Source organism: Myotis lucifugus, unplaced genomic scaffold, assembly GCF_000147115.1.
Source record: "Myotis lucifugus unplaced genomic scaffold, Myoluc2.0 scaffold_110, whole genome shotgun sequence".
Lineage (NCBI taxonomy): Eukaryota > Metazoa > Chordata > Mammalia > Chiroptera > Vespertilionidae > Myotis > Myotis lucifugus.
Window position 1 is genome coordinate 3,701,849 of NW_005871158.1, and position 25,836 is coordinate 3,727,684.

Sequence of the window (25,836 nt, forward strand, 5' to 3'; positions counted from 1 at the left end):
CATTTGAAGTGATGAAAAAGTACTGAAAATAGTGGCGATAGTAACACATTGAAGTAATAACATTGTGAAGGTACTTAGTGTAACTGAATTATATACTTTGAAGTGGTTAAAATGGTAAATCTTACATGTATTTTACCACAGTTTTAAAAAAATCCAAGGTCCTTATTCTGGAATATAAAATCCTATATAACAGATTCTGCTCTACTTCCCTGGCCTCATTTCATACTGATCTTGTTCCTGGCCTTTTTACTTTACTTAAAACTTACCAAGTTTTTTCCCATCTTCCAACTTTGCCATAGCTGTTTCTTTGGCCTGAAATAATGGTTCTGTGGCCAGCTTCTTGCCCTTCACATAACCTCAGAGCAAGCATGTCAAATTCAGAGGCTAACATGGGCCAAATAAGGTTTAAGTATATGTGGGCCGCAAAAAACCAAAAGCTTCAATTTTCATAGAAACAGGTTTATTTCGATAGAGACATGCTGAATACAAAGGGCTGAAATGAGTAATCGTTAACATAAAATCATAGAACATTTTAATAAAATTAATATTTTTTCTTGAACATTTACTTACCAGACACTGAATAACTGCACAAATTAATAAGCTTAACGCAAATAAACCTATTTTTCTTGTTCTCTGAAAGCGAAACATTTCTTGTTACGCACACCAAACAATTCAATACAAGACTAATGATGTAACAATTGGCTGCTAAAATATTCGCTGCTATGCCGAGACTGGTTTGGCTCAGTGGATGGAGCGTCGGCCTGTGGACTGGAGGGTCCCGGGTTCGATTCCGGTCAGAGGCATGTGCCTGGGTTGCGGGCACATCCCCAGTGGGAGATGTGCAGGAGGCAGCTGATCGGTGTTTCTCTCTCATCGATGTTCCTGACTCTCTATCTCTCTCCCTTCCTCTCTGTAAAAAATCAATAAAATATATTTAAAAAAAAAAAATAAAATAAAAAAATAAAATAAAATAAAATATTCGCTGCTAGTATTAGTGGAGAGAAATGGTGCACCTGCGCGTAAGATGTGTAAGGGAAATGAATACAACACAATTATAGTCATTAGTCATTAGTGAACGTTGTAGTTCGTTATTAATTATTGTGTATAACAGGATATTGTAAAAATTAAGTTATGAAATTTTTATTAAAATGTTTCTTACATACCGTTATATTGGCTAGGCTGTAAAAATATTCGTTGTGGGCCACATGCGGCCCATGGACCGCAAGTTTGACATGCTTACCTCAGAGAACCCTTCCTTGACCACCTGCTCTAAAGTAGCCACCCAGTCATCACTATTTAATGCTCTAACATAGCACTTTGTATTGTGATATTTTTCTTGTTGAGTTGTTTGTTATTTATAATTCTTCTTCTCTCCTGGACCTACGAGAGTATAAGCTCCATGTGATGAAGGACATCTATCTTGTTGACTATTAAGTCTACAGTACATAGAACCCTGACATATAGGAAGCATCCAACAAATTTTTTCTAAATAGTTAAGTGAGTGAATAGATGAAAGAAGTAATAATGAAATCTAAAATTCTAATATCTAAATTTTAGAAGCTCAAGTATTTGCATAGACAGCAGTTAGAGTTATCTTTAGAATTCATATTACTTTTATTTTCTTTTATTAAATTTTATTGGGATGACATTGGTCAACATGAACATATAGGTTTCATGTTACTTTTAGAATATTAGTTTAGCCTTGTATTTTACAACTTTTGACTTTTAGGAGAATAATAAACAGCTCATTAAAGAAGTTCAGAATCTGTTTTTTAAAATCTGTACCTTTATTCAATATTGTTTCATATTTAAAACTGGGAAACATTTGAAGATTTTCAAAATCAATACAACATTTTCAGACTTTGTCATGTCATAACTTAGAGTTCAAATTAAAATTCTCTGATCATAGGCGTCAGACTGTTAGAAGTATTAAAATATAAGTTAGGGTTTTAGGATGATGATAATTTATAAAATATATATTTATAAAATATATAATGTATAAAATACATTTATATTTATAAAAAATATTTATAGTTGACTTCATTACTTCACTGTATGTAATGCATCATTTTGAGTAAAATTCCCATGAGAAACACAATGGTCATTTCTTTAGCTGCGGATATCAAGAATACCAACCATGAGATAAATGGTTCATTCAATTGTAATAAACTCACAGCCGTTACATAGAAAAGACTTTCAAAGGACACTTATGTAATACCCTTTGTAATACTTTTAGCAAAAAAAAAAAAAAAAAAAAAAGAATAAAAAAAAAAAAGAAAAGACTTTCAAATGCTCCTTTGATCTATAGATGAAAAAATATGGATATAGTTTTTACATTCTTATACTGATTCAATCTTATTTCCTGGGAATGCTTTAATATTTTGCTTAAACTGTTTACAGTAATAGAGTTTAACTTTTGTCTTTTTAACACTATATTAAACTAATTATATTGATATCAATCATTTTTCTTATACATTATTACTTTAGTTTGAGCCCTTTCAATCCAAAAAAATGCATATATCCAATTACTTTTAACTGCAGGAAAGGTGACCCAGTTGACTTAATTTTTTTTTTAAATCTTTATTGTTCAGATTATTACAGTTGTTCTTCTTTTTCCCCCCATTGCTCCCCTCCACCTGGTTCCCACTCCACCCTCTGCCCTTACCCCCCCACTGTCCTCATCCATAGGTATAAGATTTTTGTCCAGTCTCTTCCTGCACCCCTACACCTCTTTCCCCCCGAGAATTGTCAGTCCACACCCTTTCTATGCCCCTGATTCTATTATATTCACCAGTTTATTCTGTTCATCAGATTTTTTATTCACTTGATTTTTAGATTCACTTGTTGATAGATATGTATTTGTTGTTCATAATTTTTATCTTCACCTTTTTCTTCTTCTTCCTCTTCTTAAAGAATATCTTTCAGCATTTCATGTAATACTGGTTTGGTGGTGATGAACTCCTTTAGCTTTTCCTTATCTGTGAAGCTCTTTATCTGACCTTCAATTCTGAATGATAGCTTTGCTGGATAAAGTAATCTTGGTTGTAGGTTCTTGCTATTCATCACTTAGAATATTTCTTGCCACTCCCTTCTGGCCTGCATAGTTTCTGTTGAGAAATCAGCTGAGAGTCGTATGGGTACTCTCTTGTAGGTAATTAATTGTTTTTCTCTTGCTGCTTTTAAGATTCTCTCTTTGTCTTTTGCTCATGGCATTTTAATTATGATGTGTCTTGGTGTGGTCCTCTTTGGATTCCTTTTGTTTGGGGTTCTCTGCACTTCCTGGACTTGGAAGTCTATTTCTTTCACCAGGTAGGGGAAGTTTTCTGTCATTATTTCTTCAAATAGGTTTTCAATATCTTGCTCTCTCTCTTCTTCTGTCACCCCCATAATTCAGATGTTGGTATGCTTGAAGTTATCCCAGAGACTTCTTACACTATCTTCATATTTTTGGATTCTTTTTTCTTTTTGCTTTTCCGGTTGGGCGTTTTTTACTTCTTCATACTTCAAATCTTTGACTTGATTCTTGAGATCCTCTAGTCTGCTATTGGATCCCTGTATAATATTCTTTATTTCAGTCAGTGTATGCTTAATTTCTAGTTGGTCCTTTTTCATATCCTCAAGGGTCTCACTAGACTTATTGAGGGTCTTACTAAATTTATTGGCGGTTTCTAGAAAATTCTTGAAAAACCTTGTAACCGTGGTTTTGAACTCTATATCCAGTAGTTTGCTTTCCTCCATTTCTGTCATTTGTGACCTGTTTCTTTGTCTCTGCATTTTTGCTGCTTCCCTGTGTTGATAGAGTGGCTTTCTGTGCTAGGTGTCCTATAGGGCCCAGTGGCTCAGCCTCCCCAATTACCTGAGATGGACACTCTTGGTGCACCCCTTGTGGGCTTTGTGCACAGTCTTGTTGTAGTTAAGCCTTGATTGTTGTAGGTATCACTGGGAGGAATTGACCTCTAGGCCAATTGGCTGTGAGAATCAGCTGTGTCTATGGTGGGAGAACTTCTGTGCTGGAGACACCCTTATGGGGCAAGACTTGCTTCAGTGGGGCTTTGGTGCTCACTGAGTCTGCCCCCTGAGTGTGTCCCTTATGGATCTGAGGAGTTGTAATCTAGATGGTCCCACTCTAACCACTGGGTACACTGGCACTTGGATCTCTAAGGAGGTGCTAATTTAGCCTCTGCTTGAGGCTACCCAGCAGGAGCTACGGAGAGATCTGCAGATTCCTCTTCTTTGTTTGGGGTTTGGAGGTGCACAGATGAGGCCCAGCTGTGAAGCAATGCAAGCTGCTGTGGGGCCTTGGGCCTTCTTTTGGATGTTCTGGGTCTCTCTGACCCAGCTGCAGTTTGTTAGGTAATTTTAGATTGCAAAGGGCCAGGCCATTCATATGCAAAAGCCTCTGCGCACAGCTTGGGTGGGGCGGGGTCTCAGGGAATCAACAGGGTGGAGCAAACAGCTATGGCTGATCCTCAGCCCTGCCCTAAGAGGCCCCGGGTCTCAGTGTCTCAAGGTAATTGGCTGCAAGCACCTCTGAGAGGAAAGCCGCCCTCGAGTTCCGCCCGCTGCCAGACAGTCCAGTTTCTCCCCATATGAGTCTGGGTCCCCAGAGACTCACCCGGAACTGGAGTCAGGGCCTTCGGGAGCTTGTGTCTCCTTCCCAATTGAAAAGACAACCGTGTCCTCAGTTGCCAGCCCTTTCCATGTGCGCCTCCGTACCTCTGCACTTTACTTCCGCACCTCCTCTGAGTCTCAGTGTGCTTTTTCCTTTCCTTCTAGTTGTAGAATTTCCACTCAGCCAGCCTTCCTGTGGTTCTGGATGATGTCCGTTTTGTCTTTTAGTTGTATTTTTGAGGTGGTTGTGTGAGACGGCAATTTCAGGTGTTTACCTATGCCGCCATCTTGGTTTCTCCTCCAGTTGACTTAATTTTTAAGTACTATAATATTTCCACTGTTTGCTTTGATCTTTTTCCTTTGTTAAATTTCAGAGACTGCAAGATGGAGATTGAAGACAAAAAGCAGGAACTCCTTGAAATGGATCAGGCACTTAAGGAGAGAAATTGGGAGCTAAAGCAAAGAGCAGCTCAAGTTGGTTTTCTTAATTATATTTTAATGAAATTTTCTGTTAAAATACAATCACAATATTTCAGAAGTCACACTTTTTGATAAATGGATATTTTTATAACATACTTGTTTTTTGTGCACATAAATATTTTTGAAAAATTAGAAATATATCATTTTTCTTTATCTTGCTATTTTTACAGCAAAAGGATTTTTGAGAATGAAGATTAGCTTAGTATCTGAACATTTTGATCGCTTATATTACTGTACAGGCAGTCCTCAGGTCACGTCGTGGTTACGTCGCCATCTCCCATTTACAGTATTTATTAAAAAAAATTCCATCATTTCGACATATGTACATACGTGCTTTATGTTTTTTATTATTTATTTACCACAAGTAAAGGTCAGGAATTGTTACCTTTCTTTTAAGTTTTTTTACTGTTTCACTTCATTACTGCTGTGTATGTGCTCCACGTGAGTGACATAGGTGCTTATGTAGGTGGGTTCCGACTTAACGTCAAAAATCGCATTATATGTTGCCGTAGGAACGGATCTCAGGGACCTACTGTATATTGGAAAAATGGGATTAAAGGAGTTATTTGCTATTGTTTGTTGGAGGAGCAAAAATATTCAGAAGGTATTACTTACCAGCATCTTTTTTGAAGACTTTATTTTTTAGGGTTCAGTGCAAGATTGAGCAAGAACGTACACAGATTTCCCATATACGCCCACATGTGTACAACCTTCCCCATTATCAACCTTCCCCACCAGAGGTGGTACATTTGTTTCAGTTGTGAACCTACATTGATACATCAGTTTACATTATAGTTTACTCTTGGAGTTGCACATTCTCTGGGAGGAATTATAGTATTTTCACTACACTAAAAATCCTCTATGATGCACCTGTTCATCCCTCCCTTTTCTTCCCCCTACCCTGGCAACCACTGATCTTTTTATTGTCTCAGTAGTTTTGCTTTTTCCAGAATATCACATACATAAATTGAATCAGAGTATATAGCCTTTTCAGATTGGGTTCCTTCAGCTAGTAATAAACACTTAAGATTCCTCCATGTCTTTTCATACCTTGATGGTTCATTTCTTTTTAACACTGATTCCATATTCTGGATATACTGCAGCTTATTTATTCATTCGCCTATTGAAGGCCATCGTGGCTGTTTCCACGTTCTGGCAATTATAAATAAAGCTGCTATAAACATTGGTGGGTAGCTTTTTGTGTTGACATGTTTTCAGTTCCTTTGGGTAAATATCAAGGAGCATGATTGCTGGATCATATTGTAAGAGTATGTTTAATTTTAATAAGACACTTCCAAATTGCCTTCCAAAGTGGCTGTACCATTTTGCATACCCACCAGTAACAAATGTGAGTTCCTGTTGCTACACATGCTGGCTAGCATTTAGTGTTATCAGTATTTCAGACTTTACCATCCTAATAGGTGTATAGTGTTTCCTTGTTGTTTTAATTTGTATTTCCCTAATGACATGATATGGAGCATTGTTTCCTATGTTTACTTGCCACCTAATTATCTCCTTTGGTAAGGTGTCTTATTTTTTAATTGAATTGTTTGTCTATATTTTTAAGATTATTTAGACAGAGAGGAAGGGGAAGGGAGAGAGAGAGAGAAACATCAAACATTGTTGTGAGAGCAAAACATCCATTGGCTGCCTCCTGCATGCCCCCTTCCTGGGGGTTGAGCCCACAACCTGGGCATGTCCCCTGACTGGTAATCGAACTGGCAATCTTTCAGTGCACCGGACAAAGCTCAACCAACTGAGCCATACTGACTGGGCGGGTTTTTTATTGTTGAGTGTTAAAAGTTCTTTGTATATCTTGGATACCAGTCTTTATTAAATTTGTCTTTTGTAATTATTTTCTCTTAGTGTGTAGCTTTTCTCATTCTTTTGACATTAACTTTCACAGAGTAGAACTTTTTCATTTTAATAAAGTCCAGCTCATCAATCATTTCTTTCATGGATTGAGCTTTGGTGTTTTATCTAAAAAGTTACAGCTGTACCCAAATTCATCTAGGTTTTCTTCTATATTATATTATCTTTTTTTTTAGTTTAGTTTTTTTTTAAACTTTATTGTTCAGATTATTACAGATGTGTTCCTCTTTTTCCCCCCATAGCTCCCCTCCACCAGCTTCCCACCCCACCCCAGGCCCTCGCCCCCAACACTGCCACTGTCCTCGTCCATAGGTATAAGATCTTTGTCCAATCTCTTCCTGCACCCCTCACCCTCTTTCCCCCGAGAATTGTCAGTCCACTCCCTTTCTATGCCCCTGATTCTATTACATTCACCAGTTTATTCCGTTCATCAGATTTTTTATTCATTTGATTTTTAGATTCACTTATTGATAGATAAGTATTTGTTGTCACTTTGTTGTTTCATATGCAAAGGCTGCTGCCCACAGCTTGTGTGGGGGTTGTAAGCTGGGTGGGGCGGGGTCTCAGAAATCATCAGGGCAGAACAAACAGCAATGGCTGCCAGTTAGCCCTGCACTGGGGAGTTCTCAGCGCAGCAACAATGACCACTACGAGCACCTCCATCTGGAGAAAGCCGCCCTCGTGTTCCTGCCCCGATGCCAGACAGTCCAGTTTCTCCCCGTATGTGTCTGGGTCCCTCACAGTGTCGCCCAGAACTGGAGTTCAGAGCAAGCTGGAGCTTGTATCTCCCTCCTGATTAAAAAAGCAGCACACCCAGGTGCCAGCCCATTTCGCGCCTCTGCACCTCCTACCAGTCTCAATGCACTTTTTTCACCTCTCTGATTGTAGTACTTCCACTCAGCCAGCTTTCCCGGGGTTATGGATGATAGTTGTTCTGTCTTTTAGTTGTAATTTTGACATGGTTATGAGAGGCAGCAAGTACAGGTGTTTACCTATGCCGCCATCTTGGTTCTCTCCTCTATATTATCTTTTAGAGGAGTTTTATAGTTTTTGCATTTTACATTTTGGTCTGATCCACTTTGTGTTAATTTTTGTGAAGAATGTAATGTCTGTATCTAGATTCTTTTTTTATTAATCCTCACCCAATAATATTTTCTTTGTGTGTATGTGTGTGTGTGCACTGAAACCCTGGATATTTTCTTTTTTCAATGATTTTTGAGAGAATGAAAGGGAGAGGTAGAGACAGACACACAGAGAAAAATATCTTTGTGAGAGAGAAACATCAGTTGTTGCCTCCCACACGCTGGCCTGCAGCCAAAGCATGTGATCTTGCTCTAACCACTGAGTAAACCACCCAAGGCCTTTTTTTTTTTTAGAAGGGGAGAGAGAGAGAGAGAGAGAGAGAGAGAGAGAGAGAGAGAGAGAGAGAGAAACATCAGTGTGTGAGAGAGAAACATTAATCAGTTGCCTCCTGTGTGTGCCCTGACCGGGAATCAAACTTGTGAACTTTTGGTGTGTACGAGTGCATGCAACAACCACCTGAGTCAGTTGGCCAGTGCTAGATTCTTTTTTTTTTTTTTTGCATGTGGACATCCACTTAATCCAGCACCATTTGTTTAAAGGACTATCTTTTCTCCATTGTATTTCCTTTGTTCCTTTGTTAAAGATCAATTGACTATAGTTATGTGGACTTGTGTCTGGGCTCTCTATTCTGTTCTGTTGATCTATTCACCTATTTTTTCTTTTCTTTTTTTAAAAATATATTTTTATCAATGTCAGAGAGGAAGGGAGAGGAAGAGAGAGATAGAAACATCAATGATGAGAGAGAATCATTGATCGGCTTCCTCCTGCATGCCCCTTACTAGGGATCGAGCCTGCAACCCAGTCATGTGCCCTTGACCAGAATCGAACCTGGGACCCTTCAGTTCGCAGGCCAACACTCTATCCACTGAGCCAAACCAGTTAGGGCATCACCTATTTTTTCATCAGTACCACACTGGCTTGATTAGTGTACCTTAAAGTTAGGTAGTAAGTCTTAAAGTTGGGTAATGTCAGTCCTCCAACTTTATTATTCTCTTTTAATATTGTGTTGGCTTTTCTTGGTCTTTTGCCTCTTCATATAATCTTCAGAATCAGTTTATTGATATCCACAAAATAACCTGCTGGGATTTCTGTTGAGATTTCCTTGAATTTGTAGATCAAGTTGTGAAGAACTGACATCTTGACAATATTGAGTCTTCCTGCGCATGAGCATTGACTCTCCATTTATTTAATTCATTGATTTCTTATATTGGAGTTTTGTAGTTTTCCTTATATATATTGTATATTTAGTTAGATTTATGCCTAATCATTTCTTTTGTGGGGGTGCTAATGTAAATTATATTGTGTTTTTAATTTCAAATTTCTCTTGTTCATTGCTGATATATAGGACAACAATTGGCTTTTGTTCCGTAACTTCTGCTGTAATTACTTATTAGTTCCAGAAAATTTTTATCATATCTTTTGGATTTTTCTACTTAGATGATCATGTTCTCTGTAAAAGGAATCAAAGTTTTGTGTCTTCCTTCCCAATGTTCTAGTATAATGTTGAAAAGACTGGTCAGAGGGAATAATTTTGCCTTGCATTTTATCTTAGTGAGAAAGCTTTGAGTTTTTCCTCACCATTAAGTATGATATTAGCTGTTTGTTTTTTTTGTAGATTTTAAAATCAAGTTGAGGAAGTTACCCTCTATTCCTAGTTTACTGAAAGTTTTTATAATGATTGGGTATTGGATTTTGTCAAATACTTCTTCTTTAGTCTGTTGATGTGACAGTTACATTAATTGATTTTCCTATGTTGAACTAGATTTGATACATAGAATAAATCACACTTATTGTGGTATATAATTTTTCTTAAACTTTGGTGGGTATGATTTGGTAATATTTTGTTGAGAATTTTTACAATTAGGTTCATGAAAGATGTTGGTCTGTAGTTTTCTTTCCTAATGTCTTCGTCTTATTTAGTATTAGGGTAATGCTGGCCTCACAGAATAAATTAGGAAGTTTTTCCTCTTCTATCTTCTGAATGAGATTATAGAGGATTATTATAATTTATTTCATCCTTAAATGTATGATAGAATTCACCAATGAACCCATCTGGGCTTGGTGCTTTGTTTTGGAAAGTTATTAATTATTGATTCAATATCTTTAATAGCTATAGACTTATTTAAATTGTCTAGTTCTTTTTGTGTGAGTTTTGGCAGATTGCATCTTTCAAGTAATTAGTCATTTTCATCTAGTTTAATTAAATTCATGACCAGAGAGTTGTTCATAAGTATTCTTTTTATGTCCATGAGATTTATAATAATGTCCCCATTTTTATTTCTTTTTAAAAATATATTTTTATTGATTTCAGAGAGGAGGGGAGATGGTGAGAGAGATAGAAACATTAAGAATGAGAAAGAATCATTGATCAGCTGCCTCCTGCACGCCCCACACTGAGTATCAAGCCCGCAACTTGGGCATACGCCCTGACCCGGAATTGAACTGTGACCTCCTGGTTCATAGGTTGATGCTCAACCACTGAGACATGCCAGTTGGGTCCCATTTTCACTTCTGATATTAGCAATTAATGTGCTCCTCTTGTTTTTTAGTTAGCTTGGCTAGATGCTTATCAATTTTTTAAAAAATATATTTTTTATTGATTTTTTTTTACAGAGAGGAAGGGAGAGGGATAGAGAGTTAGAAACATCGATGAGAGAGAAACATTGATCAGTTGCCTCCTGCACACTCCCTACTGGGGATGTGCCCGCAACCAAGGTACATGCCCTTGACCAGAATCAAACCTGGGACCCTTGAGTCCGCAGGCTGACGCTCTATCCACTGAGCCAAATCGGTTAGGGCGCTTATCAATTTTATTGATATCTTTTCAAAGAACCAATTTTTGGTTTTGTTGATTTTTCTCTATTGATTTCCTAATTTTAATTGCATTGATTTCTGCTCTAATTATTATTATTTCTTTTCTTCTACTTAGGATTTAATTTGCTCTTCTTTTTCTAGTTTCCCAAGGTGGAAGGTTTGACTATTGTTTATAGATCTTCTTTAAAAAAAAAAAAAAAAGATTTCAGAGAGAGGATGGGAGAAGGAGAGAGAGAGATAGAAATATCAGTAAGAATCATTGATTGACTGCCTCGGGCATGCCTCTACTGGGAATCGAGCCCGAAACCCAGGCATGTGCCCTGACAGAATCAAACCATGATGTCCTGGTTCACAGGTCAAAGCTCAACCACTGAGGAACACTAGCTGGGCTCTTTTCTAATATAGTATATGCATTTAGTGCTATAAATTTTCCTCCAAGCACTGTTTTTGCTGCATTTCACAATTTTTGTTATGTTGTATTTAGCAGCTTTTATCTAACATGAAATGAAATCTGAATCATTTTGTCATTTTGAGCATAATATTTTTTCTTTAAGTTTCTATAATATATATGGGGCTCAAGATCCAGTATTAGTAAGCGATGATTATTTTTTTCTTATTCTTTTTAATAATTTATTTGAGATGAGTTTGTTTCAGTTATACCCACTATAAATAATTCTAAAACACATTCTAAGCACACAATTTTTCATATCAGAATAAATTTGAATGACAGTTTAATGTTATTTTCCTATTTAGGTTACACATTTGGATATGACTATACGTGAGCACAGAGGAGAAATGGAACAGAAAATTATTAAATTAGAGGGTACTCTAGAGAAATCAGAATTGGAACTTAAAGAATGCAACAAACAGGTAAATTATAAAAATTACGTATTTTAAATTGTTTTAAAATAACTACTTTACTGTAAGTATCCATTATTCATATAGCATAGCTTTTTAACAATATATATTAAAAATACTATATAATTTTATTTTTTTAAACTATTTTTATTGATTTCAGAGAGGAAGGGAGAGAGATAGAAACATCAATGATGAGAGAGAATCATTGATCAGCTGCCTCCTGTATGCCCCCTACTGGGGATCAAGCCCACAGCCCTTGACCAGAATCGAACCCAGGACTCTTCAGTCAGCAGGCTTGCTGCTCTATCCACTGAGCCAAACCAGCTAGGGCAAAAAATACTATATAATTTTAATCACCTTGTACATGCTACTTTATATTTCTTTTCTCCTCTTAATATTTCACCCTATCTTTTTGAGGTATAATTGACAAATAAAAATTGCATATATTTAGGGTGTGCAACGTGATATTTGATATACATTGCAAAATAATTACCACAATCAAGCTAATTACAGGTTTTTTTTTTGTTTTTTTTTTTTTTGGTGACAACACTTAAGATCTGTTCTCTTAGTAAATTTCAACTATGCAATACAGTATTACTATCTATAGTCAAAATGCTATACATTAGATCTCTAGAACTTATTCATCTTACATAACTGAAATTTTGTACCCTATGACCAACATTGCAACATTTCCCCCACTATGACTACTCTCTTAATGTTATTTTGAATATAGTTTTTCTTGGATCATTGTGTCCACATACTTATCGTAATGTATGCATATCTAAATATGTATCAAACATCTCTGGAAGGATTTGGAAGTAATTTTGTTAACTGGTTGTGGCTAAGGAAGGAACAGAGTGGGAAGGGGACTTTTACACTATATTTTTTTCCTTATACACACATTACTTATAAAATTATTTGTAACGTCATGTAATATTTGTTTTAAGGTACCCTAATTTTCTTTTCTTATACAAATATTAAGACCTAAATCTCTTTTAGCATATTTAGTTATACATATAAGCCTCTTATTAGGCACAAGAATTCTGATGTTTATTTCTAAGTTATGGTTGTCTTAAAAACATACATTTATATTTTTTTGTTTTAGATATATGTGTTTAAAGCTTGACTTACTTGAATTGTAGTTATGATTAAAGAATTATTTTTTCTTAGTTACATTAATATTGTTCTGTTTAAAATTCAGATAGAAAGTTTGAATGAAAAATTGCAAAATGCCAAAGAACAGCTCCGAGAAAAAGAATTTATAACACTACAAAACGAACAGGAGATCAATCAACTGAAAAAAGAAACTGAACGAACACAACAAAAGATGAAAGAAGTGGAAAGTGTAAGCAAATAATTTTCCTCCTAAGGAACATGTGTTATTTGAAGAGCCATATAAATCTTTATGTTTTAAACTGTTTGTTTTAGTATACAGAAACTGTGTCATAAATATTTTTAGGCTAATTATTTGGGCCAATACCTATTAGTTTCTTTTATTAAGTCTTTTATTCTTATGTTCTAGTGAGTTGCCAGATGAAGTATCATTAGTTTGCATGTGTGTTGAATCATGAACCATTTCACCCACTAGCTTTTTAAAAACTGAAATTGCAGCTGGCCAGTGTTGCACAATGATTGAGCATCAACCCATGAACCAAGAGGTCATGGTTCCATTCCTGGTCAGGGCACATGCCAGGGTTGCAGGCTCGATCCCCAGTAGGGAGTGTGCAGGAGGCAGCTAAACAATGATTCTCTTTCATCATTGATGTTTCTATCTCTCTCTCCCTCTCCCTTCCTCTCTGAAATCAATAAAAATTTAAATAAATAAATAAATAAAAACTGAAATTGTTTCTAAGAGCGCTTGTGAATGTAACTTTCTCTTGTTTTTAAATACTATACTCAACTGTATAACTTTGTATATCGCTCTTTATTGTGTCTGACTCATTGATTCTCATTGATTATTTGTCTTCTCTAGTAGAATATGAACTCCATAAGAATGGCCACATTGTCTCCTTTGTTCACTCTTGTAGCAACACTTAGAACAGCACGTATCACATAGTAAACATGAATAAATATTAGTTGAATTACATACATAAATCAAGCAGGGTCTCTGAGAACAAGTTTGGGCCCCTGTGGGGGAAAAATGATTACTAGCCCAGTCATTTTGTGTTCCCTAACAAGAATGGCTAAAAATATTTACATGAGATTTATATTGACTCTAGGGGCCCAGTGCACGAATTTGTGCACCTTGAAAGGAACTTTGGGCTGCAAGGCTGTGGTAGGCACAGGGGCGGGTCTCAGCCCATCCTCCGTGACCCCACCCGGCCCCTCTCACCGTCCCCTGTCCCCTGTCTTCCAGCAGCCCCACTCCTGCCGCCACCACTCCCATGAGCTGATGGCGCCAGCCCCGCTCGAACCCGCTGACAGCATGGAGTGATTGGGGCCAGCGCCAGCAACGGGTGTGAACGGGGCCGTGCTGTCAGTGGGTGCAAGTGGCAGCTGCTGCCTCGATTGCCTCTCAGGAGCAGGGGAAGGTGGAGAAGCCCTCAGAGGCAATCAGGGCCAGCAGCCACCGCTTGCACCCGCTGATGGTGCCGAGTGATTGGGACCAGTGCTGGGCACCAGCAGTGGGTGTGAGCAGCGGCTCCAGCACTGGCAGTGGGTGCGAGCAGTGGCTCCGGCGCCGGCAGCAGGTGCAAACGCCAGGCGGGACTGTGGCACGCGGGAGCAAAGAATTTTCAGTAACCACCAGAGGCTCGTCCTGAGGACAGCAACTGGCACCCTGCCTTGGTCTGGTGCCCCCGCTCACCTGCTCCACCGTCCTGCCGTGGCCAATGCCCACCATGTTCCACACACACCCCCTGGTGGTCAGCACACGTCATAGCAACTGGTTGTTTGGTTGTTCCACCATTTGGTCTATTTGCATATTAGCCTTTTATTATATAGGATACAACAGAGTTGGGCCCTGGGCCCCCATTCCAGACATCAGCATCCTAGTGATTTATAGTTTTCTTTTCTTCTTATCAGCCTTAAGGTCAATTGTCATTCCCTATCATCTAATCAAGCTAATTTAGAACTCACTCACTTTTCACTGATTTTTTTTTTCTCTAAGAACAAACTTTACTAGGGACTTAACTGAGTAATGTAAAAGTATTTCAGAGAGAGTAGCAGTCTCGGTGACACACTTCACTCTTACAGGGAATAAGGTAATGACTCTAATCCAGCTGTGTGAGTTAATGTTGGGTTTTATTATTCATGCCAATATATTCTTCATCATTGACATGGATAATCAGATATTAACTTCTTTTTTCTCTTTATGTTGTTATGTATTCTGTCATGTTATATTCATAATGATAAAGGATTATACAGCTGGCATATTAAAGTCATGCAAAATATACTAGTCATTCCCAGATTTATTACAGTACTTTTGTCAGTCTCTTGTTATTAAAAATAAAAACATTTTATGAATATCAATTTCACAGTAGATTATATTCATTGTATGTTAAATTATATAGAGTTTTAGTTGGAAGGGGTCAAGTCACTTATTAAAAGAGAAATCTAAAGATGTAGGTTGTTTGTATCATTTCATTTTGAACTTAAATATATCCTGTGTATTTCAGGTTATGAAAGAGCAGGAACAGTACATTGCAACTCAGTATAAGGAGACCATAGATTTGGAGCAAGAATTGAGGCTAACCCGGGAGCAGATGCAGAAATCTCATACAGAATTGGTAGATGCTCGTCACCAACAAATCCAAGCACAGAGAGAAATAGAAAAGCTCTCAACAGAACTGGAGGAAATAAAGCAACTTTCTAAAGAGAAGGTAATCCCTATTTTTAATAGTTTTACCTTATTAAAAATATTAATATTTTACCTTTCACTTTTTTTAACTGTATAATACAGTTCTTGCAAAAGTTAGTGTTGCACAACAATGTGAATATACCTAATGCTACTGAAATGTATACTTAATATGTTTAAAGTGCCCTAGCTGATTTGGCTCAGTCCATAGATTGTCAGCCAGCAGACTGAAGGGTCGTGGGTTCTATTCTAGTCAAGAGCATGTACCTCGGTTGTACATGCCCATTGGGCATGTGTGGGAGGCAACCAATCGATGTGTCTCTCTCACATCGATGTTTCTCTCTCTCAGTCTTTCTCCATCCCTTCTGCTCTCTCTAAAAATCAATGGAAAAATATCCTCAGTGCCCGTCTATTGTGGCTCAGTGGTTGAATATCATTTACCTATGAAGCAGGAGGCCATATTTCGATTCCTTGTCAGGGCACATGCCTGGGTTTGGGGCTCTATCCGTAGTAGTGGGTGTGCAGGAGGCAGCTGATCAATGATTCTCTCTCATCATTGATGTTTCTATCTCTCTCTCCTCTCCCTCTCTGAAATCAATAAAAAAATTTTTAAAAAATATATCCTCAGGTGAGGATTAATAACAATAAAAAATGTTTAAAATGTTAAATTTTATGTTATTTAAAAGAAAAAAATGTTATACTTAGCATAGCTTTTTTAAAAATATATTTTTTTATTGATTTCAGAGAGGAAGGGAGAGGGAGAGAGAGAGATGGAAACATCAATGATGAGGGAAAATCATTGATCAGCTGCTTCCTGCACACACCCTACTGGGGATCCAGCCCATAATCCGGGCATGTGCCCTTGACCGAAATCAAACCCGAGACCCTTTGGTCCGCAGGCCGATGCTCTATCCACTGAGCCAAACCAGCTAGGGCAGCATAGCTTTTTAATGTAGCTAGGAAGTTCCTCAGAATTGAGTTTTGGCCAATCTAATTAGTTTTTAATAAATTGAGTTATTAAAGCACTTTTAGACTTTCAAGTGAGTTTAAGCTAACACTTTTTTTAAAGATTTTTTTTTCAGAGAGAGAGGAAGGGAGAGGGGCAGAGAAAGAGAGAGAGAAACATTGATGTGAGAGCAGAACATTGATTGGCTGCCTCCTTCTCACCTGGGTCAAGCCCAGGCAAGTGCCCTGACTGGGAATCAAACGAGCAACCTTTCAGTGCACAGGACAATGCCCAACCTACTGAGCCACACCAGCCAGGGATAAGCTATTACTTTAAAGGCAAAATAAAGCTAATAAATCTTTATTGAGTGAAAGATTTTATATTTGTAGCCACTCCTATAAGTGAAAACTGATTATTTAAATATATAACTATTATGAAACCTGCAGTCCTGAATACTTGGGGAGGTATTGTGCTTTTAAAAAGCAAGAACAGCCCTAGCTCAGTGGATAGAACGTTGGCTCATGGACTGAAGAGTCCTGGGTTCAATTTTGGACAAGGGCACATACTTCGGTTTCAGGCTCTATCCCTGCCCCTGGTTGGGGCACGTGAGGGAGGCAACCAATCCATGTGTCCCTCTCACATTGATGTTTCTCTCTCTCTGTTTCTTCCTCTCCCTTTCACTCTGAAATTAGCCTACTATATTTAGTCAAACATTTAATTAATGCCTTGGCAGGGCCAACTAAATGATTTCTAAAAATCAATGGAAAAATATCCTTGGGTGAGGATTAATAAATAAATAAATAAGTAAGTAATTAACTAAAATAAAAAGCAAGAACTGGCTGGTGTGGCTTAGTTGGTTGGGCATGGGCATTGTCCCATGCACCATAACGGTTTGATTCCCAGTCAGGGCACATGCCCGGATTGTGGGCTCCATGTCCTGTGAGGGACATGCAGGAGGCAGCTGATCAGTGTTTCTCTCTGACATTTCTCTCTCTCTCTCTCTCTCTCTCTCTCTCTCTCTCTCTCTCTCCCCCTTAAAAAAAATGAGTGGAAACATATTTTTAAAAAATATTTAGATTGGTACACATGGGTTAATTTGAGAAAAATATATTTATTGGTGTTCTAGAAAAGTTCTTGTGATTTTTTTTAAATTTATTTTTACTTTTGCTTTCTATTATGGTTAGTAATTCAATATAGGAATTGAGTTAAAGTATTTTTATGTTTAATTTTGGTTAACCTAGTGATTTTTTTTAAATTCACATTTCTAGATGGTTAGACTAATACAAAATATTTAGGGAGTATTTATTAAAATAATAAGGCATTTGAGAGTCTACCAGAAGGGAAGCTATCTACTTTTATCTCACTTCTGCCCTTATCAATAGTATCTAATTATAGCAGAACTAGAATCCTGTTGCACGAAGATTCGAGCAATAGGCCTTCCTTCCCCTGGGTGCTGGCACCGGTTTTCCTCTGGCACCCGGGACCCAGGCCTTTGGTCCAGCCTCAGTGGAGAAGCCAAGCCTCTTCAGTCTTCAGTCTTCAGTCCAGCCGGAGCCTTCAGTCTTCGCTCCACACCCGCATATGCAAATTAACCACCATCTTTGTTGGGTTAATTTGCATAGTCGCTCTGATTGGCTGGTGGGCATAGCGGAGTGACACCAATTTGCATGTTTCTCTTTTATTAGTGTAGATTGATCTTATCTGATAAAATCAGTTAATCAAAAGTGAGTGAGCCCTGACCTGTTTAGCTCAGTGGATAGAGTGTCAGCCTGTGGACTGAGGGGTTCCGGGTTTGATTCCGGTCAAGGGCATGTACCTTGGTTGCGGGCACACCCCCAGTGGGGAGTGTGCAGGAGGCAGCTGATGGATGTTTCTCTCTCATCCATGTTTCTAACTCTCTACCCCTCTCCCCTCCTCTCTGTAAAAAATCAATAAAATATATATTTTTTAAAAAATGTGAGTGAATGTGGGAAATTATTTAAAATGTCAATTTAAAATATTATATTTTAACCCCAAACTCTAAATATACATTCATATGTTAATCTTTAATGTGGGACCAAATCTTAGTTCTTTGTGTATGGGTAGGATTATTTGATTAGAATGCTACCTGGTCTTTCTTCCATAAATCATACTCATTCCATCAAAAGAGGTGGGGAACATTTTTTTTGCCCATGTCCCCATTTGGATATTTATAACTTCATTCCAGGGACATACAGAATTATCAACTTAAAAATTAGCCTGCTATATTTGGTCAAACATGTAATTAAAACTTTGTCAAGGCCAGACCAAATGATTTTGTTGGCCTTATACAGGGCCCATGGGCCTGACGTTCCCCACCCCTGAATAGTTTCCAATTCAAAGTGAAAGAAGAGGCAAAGGAAGACAAATGCCATATAATTTCACTTATATATGGAATCTAAAGAACAAAATAAATGAACAAACAAAACAAAAACAGACTTATAGATACAGAGAACAAACTAATGATTGCCAAATGGAAGAGAGGTTGGGGAGCTCTGTGAAAAAAGGTGAAGGGATTAAGAAGTACAAATTGGTAGTTACCAAATAGTTGCAGGAATGTAAAGTACAGCATAAGGAATATAGTCAATAATATTGTAATAATCATATATGATTCTGGGTGGGTGTTAGAATTATTGGAAGGATCACTTTGTAAATTAGATAAATGTCTAACCACTATGCTGCATACCTTAATGTAAAATAAGATTGAATGTCAACTGTAATTGAAAAATTAAAACAAGAAGACATTAAAAAAAACCAAAGTGGAAGAATTAAAAAAACATTTGAAAATCAATCAGAGTATAACATCTCATATTTTTATGAGGTTTCCCACAATATTTTACAGCTACTTGACTGCTTCTGTATGGCTAACAAAAGTTTGTGATTCATTTATTGGGTGCTTTACAGGATGTAACTTAGTTTTCATATAAAAACTTTCCTTTTGCCCGGCTTGTTTGGTCAGTGGTTGAGCGTCAGTCATGAACCAGATGGTCACTTGTTCAGCTCCCAGTCAGGTTGCATGCCTGGGTTGCAGCTTGATCCCCAGTGCAAGAGGCAGCCAATCCATGATGTTTCTCTCTCATCGATGTTTCTGTCTCTCTATCCCTCTCCCTGCCTCTCTCTCTCTCTAAAATCAATAAAAACATATTTCAAAACAAAACAAAAAAAAGAGTTTTCCTTTTGCACATATATTTCATCATTCTTCATAATGTGTAATAAAATTACATATGACAGTCACAAGCACAAGTAGCATAAATAGGTTTGGATAATTACACAACTGACTCTTGATAAGCAAATAGCACTTCTGGTAAACAAAATTGCATGGGCCTACTTAGGAATAGACCAGTGGTTCCCAAACTTATTTGGCCTACCGCCCCCTTTCCAGAAAAAATATTACTCAGCCCCTGGAAATTAATTTTTTTTTTAATTTTAATAGCAGTTACTCATTGCCCCCAAATGCACCTGTGGCCATCACTGCCCCCCTGGATCGCTGCAGCGCCCACCGGGGGGCGGTAGCGCCCACTTTGGGAATCACTGGAATAGACTATTTTCGGCCTAGCTGGTTTGGCTCAGTGGATAGAGCATTGGCTGGTGGACCAAAGGGTCCCAGGTTCGATTTCCATCAAGGGCACATGCCCGGATTGTGGGCTTGATTCCCAGTAGGGGATGTGCAGGAAGCAGCCAAGCAATGATTCTCTCTGACAATTGGTATTTCTATCTCTCTTTCCCACTCCCTTCCTCTCTGAAATCAATTATATATATATATATAAAGAGTAGACTATTTTCTGCCAAAGTTCAGCTTACTGTGGTTATTAGTTTGTTTTACAGAAAGCATTGATTTATGAACTTATATTGAACAATATACTAATGTACTCCCATTAGTAGTCTTTTAAATGTATAGATTTTAAAGTCTACCATTTAATAAGTTACCTTAGTATATGAGTGTTTATAATGTTAAAAGATTAAAGTACTCCAGATAGACAAATTATATAACCTTTACTAATATGTCATTTTTAAGGAAGCTCATGGAAACCATTTAGCTGAAGAATTGGGGGCCTCGAAACCATTTAGCTGAAGAATTGGGGGCCTCTCAAGTACGTGAAGCTCATTTAGAAGCAAGAATGCAAGCAGAAGCTTACCATATGGAGGTAAAGAACATTTTAATTTGTTTCATTACTCCCTGCAGAAATGGGTTGACCTATCTGGACATAAATATAAGTCTAGCTCTTAAGTGTTCATAATAGAATAATAGGCTGTGGTTTTATTTCTAGGCTGTGGTTTTATTTCTGGTCGTCTAAACATACAACTTTTACTTCATATCCAGTGAGCTATATGCTGTGACCTGGTTACAAATCTCAGCTCATCACTTAGCACTTATGTGACCTTGGGCAATTAATACCTCAGTCTAAAATGAATAAAATAATAGCATCTATCTCATAGAGCTGTGTAGAGGATTAAATGAATTAATATAATTAAAGTTCTTATACCAAAGCATGGTTTATCATCATCATTATTGGTTATAAGATAGCACTTACCAAAACTAACTGGTGTATTTGAAAATCCAATATAAGCAATTTAATGTGATGTGAATCTATAATGCTTTGTAATTTCCAACATTTGTTCTGATATTAAGTTAGATGAAGAGGCAATACCAGAACCTGATACTTTGCTTTTTATCTGTTAGTATGTCTGAGCTTTTATAAAAATAGGCAGTATTACCAATTAGAAGAGCGTTTCTTGTCTTTTTAAAAACTACATCTGAAGATGTTATCTAAAATGTATGTGCAAGATCTAAATAAAATACTTGTGAAGTTCTAATAAGGCATTTTTCTAATGGCAAAACTTGCAAATACATTTATATTAAATACCTTTCAAAGGAGTTTGGTGGAGAACCAAAATGGCAGTGTAGGCAAATGCCTGTACTTGCTGCCTCCCACAACCACATCAAAATTACAACTAAAATACAGAACAACTATCATCCAGAACCACAGGAAAGCTGGCTGAGTGGAAGTACTACAACTAGAGAGGCAAAGAATAAAGCACACTGAGACTGGTAGGAGGTGCGGAGGCATGGAACGGACTGGTCCGGCACCCATGTGTGCCGCTTTTATAATCGGGAGGGAGGTCACCTCTGCAGAGGGTGCTCGGAGGAGCTAGGGGTTCCAGCCCCACACCAGACGCCCAACCCAGGATCCAGAGCTGGAAAAAGAAATTCCTACGGGCAGTAAGAACTACAGACTGTAAAAACCAGTGCAGATTGGGGCTGAGTGACACACGGGCTGCTGGAAACCCAGCTGCTCCTCTTAAAAGGCCGGCACCACGAACTGAACTTACAAGCTCCCACTTCCTCTGAGCACCAGTGCCAGGTGTAAGAAGGTGATCCCCCAAATTCAGGGGTCTTGGTAGAACACAAAACATACTCGGGAGCCAGGCAGCAAAGCAAATAATTTTACTTCTACGTAGAAGGGTGTGCAACACATGGTCTGGAAGCACACACACACTGAGCAGGTGGTCTGCTCGGCTTTATAATCCTGATGCACGTCACTTGTCCCTCTTGATTGGAGCTCAGGCGCACAGTCTTTCACGATTGACTAATTCGAAGGGAGGGGTTGGCCTTGCGGTTTCAAGATGGAGCTCCAAGTCATGTGGCCTGCATGGCGGCTGTCTAAACTGTTCTTTGGCAGAAAAGATGACTTGTTTATTCTCACATGGGTAAGGGTCTGGGAGATCCAGACACATAGGAGGAGAAACTGGACTGTTTGGCATCGGGGCAGGAACACGAGGGCAGCTTTCTTCCAGATGGAGGTGCTCGTAGTGGTCATTGTTGCTGCGCTGAGAACTCCCCAGTGCAGGGCTAACTGGCAGCCATTGCTGTTTGTTCTGCCCTGATGATTTCTGAGACCCCGCCCCACCCAATTTACAACCCCACACAAGCTGTGGGCAGCAGCCTTTGCATATGAATGGCCTGTCCTTTCTCAGCCTAAAACCTGTCAAACAAGTTGCAACTGGGTCAAAGAGCCCCAAAGCTATCAATAAAAGGCCCAAGACCCAGCACCAGCACCAGCCTGCCTTGCTTCACAGCTGGGCCTCGTCTGGCACTTCCAAACCTGATACAAAGCGGTGGAATCTGCAGCTCTCTCTGTAGCTCCTGCTGGGTGGCCCCAGGCAGTGGCTGACTTGGCACCTCCCTGGAGAACCAAGAGCCAGTGTACCCAGTGGTCAGTGTGAGACCATACCAGATTACAACTTTTCACATCCATAAGCGACACACTCAAGGGGCAGACTCAGTGAGCACCAAAGCCGCACTGAAGCAAGACTGCCCCATAAGGATGTCTCCAGCATAGCAGCTTTCCCACTGTAGTCACAGCTGGATCCACAGCCAAGTGGCCTGGAGATCGATTCCTCCCAGTGACACCAACAGCAATCAAGGCTCAACTACAACATGATTGTGCACACAGCCCACAAAGGGGTGCACCAAGAGTATCCACCTCAGGTAATTTGGGAGGCTGAACCACTGGGCCCTATAGGACACCTACCTCACAAGGCCACTCTATCAACTCAAGGAGACTTAGCAGCTACCCAATACATAGAAACAAACACAGGGAAGCAGCCAACATGTGGAGACAAAGAAACATTCCACAAATGAAAGAAATGGAAGAAAGCAAACTACTGGATATAGAGTTCAAAACAAAAGTTTTAAGGTTACTCAAGAATGTTCTAGAAACCTCCAAGTAACTTAGACCTTCAAGGATCTTAGTGAGAATGCCAAAAATTGGAGAAAAATAACAGTCAGAAATTAAGCATACATTGACTGAAATAAAGAATAATATACAGAGTTCCAACAGCAGACTAGAGGATCCTGAGAATCAAATCAATTATTTGAAATATGAGGAAGCAAAAACACCCAACCAGAAGAGCAAAAAGAGAAAAGAATCCAAAAATATGAGGATAGTGTAAGGAGCCTCTGGGACAACTTCAAGCGTACCAACATCCAAATTATGGGGTGGCCAGAAGAAAAGAGAGAGCAAGATATTGAAAACCTATTTGAAGAAATAATGACAGAAAACTTCCCCTACCTGGTGAAAGAAATAGACTTACAAGTCCAGGAAGCACAGAGAAACCCAAACAAGAGGAAACCAAAGAGGACCACACCAAGACACATCCTAATTTAAATGCCAAGAGCAAAAGACAAAGAGAGAATCCTAAAAGCAGCAAGAGAAAAGCAGTTACCTACCTACAAGGGAGTGCCCATATGACTGTCAGCTGATTTCTCAACAGAAACTTTGCAGGCCAGAGGGAATGGCAAGAAATATTCAAAGTGATGAATAGCAAGAACCTACAACCAAGGTTACTCTACCCAGCAAAGCTATCATTTAGAATTGAAGGTCAGATAAAGAGCTTCACAGATAAGAAAAATCTAAAGGGAAAAAAAAAAGAAAGAAAAATATAAAGGAGTTCATCACCACCAAACCAGTATTACATGAAAGTAGAGGCCCAGTGCATGACATTCGTGCACTAGGGGGCGGGGGCATCTCTCAGCCCAGCCTGTGCCCTTCCACAGTCTGGGAGCCCTCAGGGGTTGTCGTAAGACATCTTTAGCACTGTCTGGAGGCGGGAGAGGCTTCCGCCACCGTCGCTACGCTCCCCAGCCATGAGGCTGGCTTATGGCTGAGTTGTGCTCCCTCTGTGGGAGTGCACTGACCACCATGGGGCAGCTCCTGCATTGAGCATCTGCCCCCTGGTGGTCAGTGCACGTCATAGCAACCGGTCCTTCCACCTTTTGGTCGATTTGCATATTAGAGTTTTATTATATAGGGTGTTGAATGGTATTTGTTAAGAAGAGGAAGAAGGAGAAACCAAGAAGGCGGCATAGGTAAACACCTGAAATTGCTGCCTCACACAACCACTTCAAAAATACAACTAAAAGGCAAAACGAACATCATCCAGAACCACAGGAAGGCTGGCTGAGTGGAAATTCTACAACTAGAAGGAAAGAGAAACGCACACTGAGACTCAGAAGAGGTGCGGAAGTAAAGTGCAGAGGTACGGAGGTGCACGTGGAAAGGACTGGCAACTGAGGACACGGTTGTCTTTTTCAATTGGGAGGGAGACACAAGCTCCCGACCACTCTGAACTCCAGTTCTGGGCGAGTCTCTGGGGACCCAGACTCATATGGGGAGAAACCAGACTGTCTAGTTCCGCATCGGGCGGAACTAGAGGGCAGCTTTCTCTCAGAGGTGCTTGCAGCCAATTACCTTGGGACACTGAGACCCGGGACCTCATAGGGCAGGGCTGAGGATCAGCCATAGCTGTTTGCTCTGCCCTGTTGACTCCCTGAGACCCTGCCCCACCCAAGCCGTACACAGAGGCTTTTGCATATGAATGGCCTGGCCCTTTGCAATCTAAAATTACCTAACAAACTGCAGCTGGGTCAGAGAGACCCAGAACATCCAAAAGAAGGCCCAAGGCCCAACAGCAGCTTGCATTGCTTCACAGCTGGGCCTCATCTGTGCACCTCCAAACCCCAAACAAAGAAGAGGAATCTGCAGATCTCTCCGTAGCTCCTGCTGGGTAGCCTCAAGCAGAGGCTAAATTAGCACCTCCTTAGAGATACAAGAGCCAGTGTACCCAGTGGTCAGAGTGGGGTCATCCAGATTACAACTCCTCAGATCCATAAGGAACACACTCAGGGGGCAGACTCAGTGAGCACCAAAGCCCCACTGAAGCAAGTCCTGCCCCATAAGGATGTCTCCAGCACAGAAGTTCTCCCACCATAGACACAGCTGATTCTCACAGACAATTGGCCTGGAGGTCAATTCCTCCCAGTGATACCTACAACCATCGAGGCTTAACTACAACAAGACTGTGCACACAGCCCACAAAGGGGTGCACCAAGAGTGTCCATCTCAGGTAATTGGGGAGGCTGAGCCACTGGGCCCTATAGGACACCTAGCACAGAAAGCCACTCTATCAACACAGGGAAGCATAAAATATGCGGAGACAAAGAAACAGGTCACAAATGACAGAAATGGAAGAAGGCAAACTACTGGATATAGAGTTCAAAACCACAGTTACAAGGTTTTTCAAGAATTTTCTAGAAACTGCCGATAAATTTAGTGAGACCCTTGATAAATCTAGTGAGACCCTCGAGGATGTTAAAAAGGACCAACTAGAAATTAAGCATACACGGACTGAAATAAAGAATATTATACAGGGATCCAATAGCAGACTAGAGGATCTCAAGAATCAAGTCAAAGATTTGAAATATGAAGAAGCAAAAAACACCCAACCGGAAAAACAAAAAGAAAAAAGAATCCAAAAATATGAAGATAGTGTAAGGAGCTCTGGGACAACTTCAAGC

General features: G+C 39.2%; 1 protein-coding gene across 1 annotated transcript in view; it reads left to right on the plus strand.

Annotated features, from left to right (window-relative positions):
* The window catches only part of CCDC18 (coiled-coil domain containing 18), a 121,596-nt gene that overhangs the window by 74,614 nt on the left and 21,146 nt on the right, over nt 1-25,836 (plus strand). Inside the window, exons 22-27 of the mRNA XM_023757670.1 lie at nt 4,986-5,085; nt 11,614-11,730; nt 12,920-13,063; nt 15,336-15,539; nt 20,494-20,503; nt 20,535-20,623. Of these exons, the coding sequence (XP_023613438.1) occupies nt 4,986-5,085; nt 11,614-11,730; nt 12,920-13,063; nt 15,336-15,539; nt 20,494-20,503; nt 20,535-20,623 (664 nt within the window). The remainder of the gene's footprint in view (nt 1-4,985; nt 5,086-11,613; nt 11,731-12,919; nt 13,064-15,335; nt 15,540-20,493; nt 20,504-20,534; nt 20,624-25,836) is intronic.